Source organism: Rutidosis leptorrhynchoides, chromosome 2 (assembly GCF_046630445.1).
Source record: "Rutidosis leptorrhynchoides isolate AG116_Rl617_1_P2 chromosome 2, CSIRO_AGI_Rlap_v1, whole genome shotgun sequence".
Lineage (NCBI taxonomy): Eukaryota > Viridiplantae > Streptophyta > Magnoliopsida > Asterales > Asteraceae > Rutidosis > Rutidosis leptorrhynchoides.
In genome coordinates this window covers 3,801,404-3,810,773 of record NC_092334.1, presented here as the reverse complement: position 1 = coordinate 3,810,773, position 9,370 = coordinate 3,801,404, and the positions used below count along the sequence as shown (strand labels likewise).

Genomic DNA, 9,370 nt, shown 5'->3' with positions numbered 1-9,370 from the left:
AAACGGCCTGCCAGGCGTATTTGGCAATTTTCAAGTCTATTTAAAGGGTCTTTGTCATTCATTCCAAGACACACCTCTCTTCACTCTCTCACTACAATACACTTTCTCCCACTAGAGCTTTCAAGGCCTTCTCACCTCCGAGCGGGAAATTAAGTACCCGGAGGCGAACGCCGAGATTGTAATAGGAGCGGGCTAGAGGTTGTCAGCACTTGTAATGGTCAAGATCTCGTCTGTAAATGGTGAACGCTTTCCTTAATTTAATAAAGTTATTATCTTGAGTTGCTTTCATCTTACATGATTATCTATCTGTTACAATTGTTTATTATGTGTTGAATATTTTATCTGAAACTTATCATATTGTTATGCTGAAACCTTGACGGTTTAGAAGTTTAATTTACGGATCACCCTTTCCGCTTATTCACGTGGCTATAACCTAGTATTAGGACCTGATCAACCCTAGGATACGAGGTAAGTAGTTATGTGTGCTTAACGTCACAATAGGGATATAGTACCTACGTATGAACAACCATTTGTTCATCATAGAAGAGGTGTCCATTTAGATTGTGGTTAGAGTTAGCGATAGAGAGTTCAGTGAACACTAGCTTACTCAGAAGCATGATTCGCGTCAGAAGCAATGTTCTTGAGATATTGTAAGATGATCCGGGGTTGAATAAGTGATCGCAAAAGGAGATACTTCTATCCCAATTAGCAGTACCTTAGGATATCTAAGATTGCACATCTGTTAATGTTGAGGTATAACATAGTGATTTAGTGGTAGGATATTGGTTTAGTCAGACCAACTAGAATTAAGAAAAGCTGAGACGTTCCTTTATTGGGTAAACCACTTTGTTCATGTACCTAGGATTCCATCCATAAGGTCGTTCAAACCTTTCAGGTTAACGTTGGGAGTAGGGATACCTGTCTTAGCCAGAATCTTCAAAGCCTAAACTCTTAGTGACAAAATCAGTTAGGTTCACAGCCCAGTTGATTGAGGTTTAGTGTTTATCCTAGGAAGTTAAACTCTTGCGATAATTCCCCTTCAGGATTCTATTCTTCATACCTATCTTTACTTTTATTGTCTAATTACTATTTTATCTAGTTAATCTTAATCTATCACCTCTTGTCACTAGGGTTAACTGTATAGGCACTTTTGTCTCACATTACTGAATAAACATACAAAAATACGTACCTGAGTTATATTTACCACTTACTCGTTAAAAGGAAGACATGTAGGTGAGTTATAGCTTGGAACCCCAGCTAAATATAAATGATAAAACAACCCACTACTTGCCCTCGTGGTAGCTGATTCTGACGTGCCGCGGCCTGACGACACCGCGAAAATAAAACTGTCCGTTTCGGCCATATCAGGGGGCCACTCTGGGATACATGCTACTACTCAGAGATTGTCTGCAGTTTTTTATTGGAAAAAGTTAAGAAATCATGTTAAAACATTTGTAAGAGAATGCAGTACATGCATGAAGTTTAAGGCTGACCTATCCAAATACCCTGGGTTATTGCCGCCTCTACCTATGCCTCAAAGAATTTGGGAGGAAATTTCAATGGACTTTGTAGAGGGCTTGCCTATGTCTGGGGGTAAAAATGTCATATTGGTGGTAGTAGACAGGTTGAGCAAATATGCTCACTTCTGTGCTCTTGTTCATCCATTCACAGCTGTGCAAGTTGCACAATTGTTCCTTAATCATGTCTACAAGCTACATGGATTGCCAAAATCCATAGTAAGTGACAGGGACAAGGTATTTTTGAGTGCATTCTGGCAGGAACTATTCAAAAGGTTGCAGGTCAAACTCAATTTATCAACTGCATACCACCCCCAATCAGATGGTCAGACTGAGATAGTGAACAAGTGTATGGAATGCTATTTACGTTGTATGACTGGTGAGAAACTCAAGGAGTGGATAAATTGGCTAGCTTTAGCTGAGTACTGGTACAATACCAATTATCACACTTCAATTCACACTACACCTTATGAGGTAGTGTATGGACAAGCTCAAGTGGATACAGTAATGTATACACCAGGTCAAAGTGCAGTGGAATCTGTGGATAGATCACTCACTGCAAGAATGGAAGCTTTAGCCATTTTGAAATACCACTTTGACAGGTCACAAGAAAGATTGAAGTATTATGCAGACAAAGGAAGAACAGATAGGGAATTCACAATAGGGAATTGGGTTTATGTTAAGCTACAACCTTACATGCAGATGACATTAAGGCGTGGCACTTTTCACAAGCTAGCTCCAAAGTATTATGGTCCCTTTAAAGTGGTAGAGAAGATTGGAGCAGTAGCTTACAAGTTGGAATTACCTAGTGGATCCCAAGTCCATCCTGTTTTTCATGTATCACAGCTCAAGTTACACAAAGGAGCCAATCCAGAAGTTATGGGAGTCATGCCCTCAATGGATCACACCTCTGTTTTATCAGCAATTTCGGTCAAAATTCTTGACCGGAAAATGGCTAAAAGGGGAAACGTGGCTGGAGTTTATTGGTTGATCCAATGGTCCAATGGATCCACTGATGATGCAACTTGGGAATTGGCTGATACTATATTGCAACGTTACCCAGAATTTCAAGCAGGAATCAATTGATTCTTGAGGTCAAGAATGTTTCGAAGAAGAGGGGATTGTTATGAATTCCGTTAGTAGCCGTTAGTTCATTTGTATGTCGTTAAGTTTTAGTCTGTGACCGTTAGTGTGGAACTCGTGCCAAGCACGCGAGCTGATTTAAACACAGAGCTCGTGACCTGCACGTGATCCCTTCATCTCCTTCCATGCGTGATGACTTGGCGAGTAACAGAATACAGTTACCAGTGTTCTACAACTTAAATACACAATTAGTTAGTAGTTGAATTCAGTTTTCAAGTTGTAATTGTAATTCATTCTCTCTGAATTTCTGTAACGAACTCATGTTCATCAAAGTCAAATAAAAGTCAATTTCGACACTGTAGATCAAGTGTCCAGGTTACTTTTAATTTGTATAATTTCGGTTTAATAACTCAGATTATACATAACAGAATTTCGTTTGGGCTTGAAAGCCATCGGGTCAAGGCCCAATATAATACTGAAACCCCGGTAACCCGAACATAGTTAGGGTTTTGTGTTGTATACATATCGTCTGTTTTATTTACTTCACTTCTAGCGCCCCCGACTACATCCTCTTCTTGCATATTTTCGAAACACAGGTTCATCTCTCTCTCTCTCTCTCTCTCTCTCTCTATTTCAAACAAAGCATAGGTCTATTGATTGATTAATAAGTTATAATTAGAATTAAGAGTGTTTTTGATACTAAATTTCATAAATAAAATTCTTAAAATTGGGCCCTTTTTCCTTTTGCAGGTAAGTGGTTTGATTGACAACGGAATAAAAATGGTTGAGAAGGCTAAGGGAAGAAAAGAAGAAGTGGTGACTAGAGAGTACACCATTAATCTTCACAAACGCCTTCATGGATGGTATAATTGATTATCTTTGTTTTTATTTCTATATACTCCGTATATAATATATATACGTAAAGTTATTACTTTTCATGATTTCGATGATATATTGGTATGTAAGCATTTTCAAACTTCGTTATGCTTAACCACTGTAACTAAGTTGTTATGTTCTTGCCCTGTTTTAGAAGCTGATACAGTGGCTATGGTGTCTAATTTGTGGGTTAGGTTTGGCTGTGTTAGATGAGTAAAAGTAGGCTGGGTTGACTCCTCAATATGCTTACACATATTCGTATGATCAGATTATTTTAATTCTGAAGTTAAGATAAAATAATCTTGTATAAGACCACTCTTAACGGTCCCGCCCTTGGACCCGTGAGTGGTTAGTGAATGGAAGACACCGATACTAGCAAATAGCCCTTGGTTAGTCTTTGGAAGCCCGTGCTGCAAAATGTCGTCGTATGACATTTTGGATCACGGATATAATGCAGTTAAGTGTTGTACATTTTTCTTTGAAACTTGTACCCGTAAATAATTAATTAATTTAGTGGGTGCGAGGAAGTGTGTAAATGGGTACGTCATGGTTGTTAGTATTTAGTGGTTGGTTAGTGATGGGAAGAAGGCGCTGATGTGGCACTCCGTGATACCATGACATTGCGTCATGGTTAAGAGTGGTCTAAAGAAATATAGGAGATTGTAATCCCTTTAAGGTATTGCTCGCTTTAATGATGTGTAAATTGTATGACCCTTATTTTATATTTGATTTTCTGATCCGACTCTTAACAAATACAATATAGGATTAGGATCATATCATGTTGGGTTCAACATGTGAGGTTGTCTTTACTTGCAAGTTAACGTTGACTCATCATAGATAAATAGATTATATTCTTTTTGTTCCTGGAATGCCACATAGGTGTTTCTATTCAGAAAGCTGAAATTGTTGGTGAATGGTAGAGGCATGTCTAGGTTTATCTTCTCGTTAACACATATATGCATATTTTGTGCATTCCTTGCTTAAAGTATTATGTTGTTTCCAGTGACCGTCAGAATTGGCTTTTATATGTTAGGCTTAGTGACACATTGTTTTCTATTTTATCTTTGTAGCAACTAGTTACAAGTATTTTAATTTTGATCGTAAATTGGAATCAAGTCTGTTTAACTGAAGTAATATAAGATTTGTTTCACATATACATTGGATGACCTTTGATCATTTGTAGATGATTGTTTAAAATTTATATCTTCAGCTCTTTTTGCTATTCAAATGTTTTAAGAGATATACAATGGTATGAGATTTGATTTGGGTGTCTTTTGTTAACAGTACTTTCAAGAAGAAGGCTCCAAAAGCCATCAAGGAGATCAGGAAGTTTGCAGAAAAAGCCATGGGAACAAAAGATGTTCGAGTGGATGTGAAACTAAACAAACAAATATGGAGCCGTGGGATTAGAAGTGTTCCGAGAAGAGTCAGAGTCCGCATTGCTCGCAAGAGAAATGATGATGAAGATGCCAAGGAAGAACTTTACTCTCTTGTCACTGTTGCAGAGATCCCCGCAGAAGGATTGAAGGGCCTTGGCACCAAAATCATTGATGATGAGGATTAGTTCATCAATTCTTGTTTTCTCTGAATATGTAACTGGCAATACTTTTTTGAGTTTGGTTATTGATCTTTGGTACCTTTGTTACGATCGTAGTGCGTATCGTTTCTGTAAGTTTCACTTTTATGGTATTCAAACCTTTGGTTGTTTGCATGTTTTGGAAGAATTTGGTAATTTGCATGGTATTTTTCTGTGGCTGGAATGTGGATAGAGAAACAATTTCCTTTTTTTTTTTTAATTTATTTATTTAACTTTTCGGTAAAGAAACTGTGTCTATATCCTATCCCTCCTTGTATCAGATTTGTGTGATGAAGTAGGGGTGTTCACGGTCCGGTTTTGAATGGTCTGGTTTGATGGTTTTGAATTCTTTTTTTTCTTATTTTATTTCCATATATAACATATAATGTAAATAATATAATTGTGTATATTGGTCTTGGTTTGTGTCAAGAATGTTATGACTAATCTGTTAATAGGCCTGGCTGCAAGTCTGAAATAATAACTAGATTTTAGTTATACTAAAATGTTCATCGAAGTGTAGTTAAATAGTTTGTTTTGTTACCTACAAGTGGTCTGTTTAAGATAACTAACTAGTTTCATAGTTCACATAACCATATGGGGTGATTTGATGCTATCTTTGTGGCAACTGTTTCCTGCATATTGCATACTGAGTAGTTTTACAAATTATATATACAAATGCCATATTTACAAGTAGTTAAATAGTTTGCTTTGCTACTTACAAGTAGTTTACAAATTATATATACAAATGCCATATTTACAAATTATATATACAAACTAGATTTAACAGCCCGTGCGTTGCACGGGGACTCTTCCGCAAACAATCTTGAATCTTAAACTGATATAGCAATTAACGAGATTATATAGACAGTGTCACAATGTCACACCCCCCAAAATGGACCAGGGGTAATTGTGACCAATCATATCATAACACAGTTGTATAAACGAGAACGACTCTATATGAGAATTTTTAAATAAAACCTTTGTTAATAAAACAGCGGAAGCAGTAATACATGTGATAATGCTAAAAACGAACATATATTTCATAGCATTATTCCTCAACAAAGACAAGCTTTTAGTTGCAATTGTTCTATTTACAAGTGATATTCGTTTAAATAATAAAAGGTGAAGACAAAAGACAGATTCGACGAATTGAAGACGCAAACGACCAAAAAGCTCAAAAGTACAAAAGACAATCAAAAAGGTTCCAATTATTGATAAGAAACGTCTCGAAATTACAAGAGTACAAGATTCAAAACGCAAAGTACAAAATATAAAATTGTACGCAAGGACGTTCGAAAATCCGGAACCGGGACCAGAGTCAACTCTTAACGCTCGACGCAACGGACTAAAAATTACAAGTTAACTATGTATATAAATATAATATAATATATAATTAATTATATTAATTATATATATATTATATTTATATATATAAAACCGTCGGCAGAGAAAACTCCAAGGACTGAGCTGTAAATACTATCTCCGCGACTCGCGGAGTTTGAAGGGGATTTTGCCGCGAGTCGCGGAGCCCCAAATTTCAACTCTGGCTATAAAGCAAACCGAATTCTGATCATTTTTCATAATCTATTTTCTCTCTTCTCTATCTATATCGTAAAATATATATATATATTTATAATTTATATTTTAATTTTAATTATAATTCTAATAATAAGGGTATGTTAGCGAATGTTGTAAGGGTGTAAGTCGAAATTCTGTCCGTGTAACGCTACGCTATTTTTAATCATTGTAAGTTATGTTCAACCTTTTTATATTAATGTCTCGTAGCTAAGTTATTATTATGCTTATTTAAAACGAAGTAATCATGATGTTGGACTAATTACTAAAATTGGGTAATTGGGCTTTGTACCATAATTGGGGTTTGGACAAAAGAACGACACTTGTGGAAATTAGACTATGGGCTATTAATGGGCTTTATATTTGTTTAACTAAATGAAAGTTTGTTAATGTTAATATAAAGATTTACAATTGGGCGTCCCTATAAATTACCATATACACTCGATCGGACACGATGGGCGGGGTATTTATATGTACGAATAATCGTTCATTTAACCGGACACGGGAATGAATTAATAGCCACTAGAATAATTAAAACAGGGGTGAAATTACATTCAAGGGTAATTGGTGTAATTGTTAACAAAGTAGTAAAACCTTGGTTTACACGCAGTCGATAACCTGGTGTATTCATTAAACAAAGTATTAAAACCTTGTTACAATTCGAATCCCCAATTAGTTGGAATATTTATCTTCGGGTATAATAATAATTTGACAAGGACACTTGCAATTTATATTTATGACTGATGGACTGTTATGGACAAAAACCAGACGGACATATTAAATAATCCAGGACAAAGGACAATTAACCCATGGGCATAAAACTAAAATCAACACGTCAAACATCATGATTACGGAAGTTTAAATAAGCATAATTCTTTTATTTCATATTTAATTTTCTTTATTTTATATTTAATTGCACTTCTAATTATCGTACTTTTTAATTATCGCAAATTTTATTTTATCGCATTTTTATTATTCGCAATTTCATTATCGTTATTTACTTTACGCTTTAATTTAAAGTCTTGTATTTATTTTATATTTTACATTAGGTTTTAACTGCGACTAAAGTCTTAAAATCGACAAACCGGTCATTAAACGGTAAAAACCCCCCTTTATAATAATAATATTACTTATATATATATATTTGTATTTTTATAAAAGTAAACTAATATAGCGTTGAGCTTTGTTTAAAGATTTCCCTGTGGAACGAACCGGACTTACTAAAAACTACACTACTGTACGATTAGGTACACTGCCTATAAGTGTTGTAGCAAGGTTTAAGTATATCCATTCTATAAATAAATAAATATCTTGTGTAAAATTGTATCGTATTTAATAGTTTTTCCTAGTAAAATATAAACTATTTTATATACTACCCCGCTGCACATCAAGTAATTTTTGGCGCCGCTGCCGGGGAATCATCTTAAAAGCCGGAAGCGCAACGCTAATATAAAAAAAAAAAAAAATTTTAGTTTACTTTTATTAAAATTAGTTTTGTAAAAATACGTTTTAAATATTCGAAAAATATAAAAAGAAAAACAAAAATATATGTATTTTTAAGATTTTGTTAAATATTTAAGTTTTATAAATTTCTTTATTTTTATTTTAGTTTATAAAAATATAAGTTTTATTTTAAAATCTTTTATTTATTAAAAAACAGAAAACAGAAAATAAATAAAAAAAAATAAAATAAAGAAAAACGCGTAAAAATTGAAAGCTGTCAACTGAATTTCTGAACCCCGCGACTCGCGGGGTTTTCTTCTTTAATTGCCGCAACTCGCGGAGCCACTCTGACACGCGAACAGAAGCCCTAAAACTGCATTAATTACGGGATTTAATTATTAATTATTATTATTTAAACCTTATTATTATTATTATTATTAGTTTTATTTTTACTTTTACTTTTTATTTATATATTTAGTATTAATTAGTTTTATTAATTTGTAAAATTAGTAGTTTTATTAAAAAAAAAAATATAAAAATAATATTTTTATAAAAATTGTACTTTTTACAACTTTTTGTATATTTTTATATTTTGTACCTTTTTAATCGTTGTAGCGTAATATTTGTATTTTTAGCTCATATTTAATTTTAAACTTAGTTTTTGCTATAATTATTTTTACTCCTAGATTTTTAGGCTTTGCCGTAGAATTCCTTAAGTGCTTTTTCTTTAGACTAAGATTTAGGTGCTTTAGAATTTTGCGACGCCTTTTTAAGTTTTAGTTTCTTTTTAAGTTATTTCCATTTGGGATTTAGTTTTTCCTGTAAGCTTTAATATTTTTAGACCTTTTACTATGTATCAATTATCATTCCAATTAGTAATTTCAATTTGCGATTATAATTTTAAGTTAGTTGTAGTAATAAGGTTAGGTTAGTTAAGTATTTTTAAGTTTCTTTTATTTTTCCGTCACCTTTTATTTTTCAACCATTTTTTTTTTCTTTTTCTACCTTTTGCGACGAACTCTTTTTCTTTCTTATTTCTCGCTATTCTAGTTTTAGGACTTAGAATTTTTTCTACTTCTTATCTAAATTTCTTAAAATTACGAAAATTTATTTTAAGTGGTTAAATTGATAGACATCAAAATTTTCTGGTTCGTAGTAATAGTTGGATTTGTACGTGGACCGGGTTATTGGAGCCAAACAGTCCTCAATTATATTGAGACCAAACGAATCCTGCCCCTCTGCTGCATCTTTTGGCTATTCGAAACGTGGGCAAAATCAGAAAAGTCTATTGATTGGATAA

At 33.8% G+C, this 9,370-nt stretch overlaps 1 protein-coding gene across 1 annotated transcript; it reads left to right on the top strand.

The window, feature by feature from the left end:
• The first annotated feature begins 3,155 nt into the window (after nt 1-3,155).
• LOC139890487 (large ribosomal subunit protein eL31) lies at nt 3,156-5,185 on the top strand. Its single transcript, XM_071873364.1, has 3 exons — nt 3,156-3,196; nt 3,351-3,463; nt 4,761-5,185. The coding sequence occupies exons 2-3, from the start codon at nt 3,381-3,383 to the stop codon at nt 5,038-5,040; spliced, it is 363 nt and encodes a 120-aa protein (XP_071729465.1). The 5' UTR covers nt 3,156-3,196; nt 3,351-3,380; the 3' UTR covers nt 5,041-5,185.
• The last annotated feature ends 4,185 nt before the right edge of the window (nt 5,186-9,370 follow it).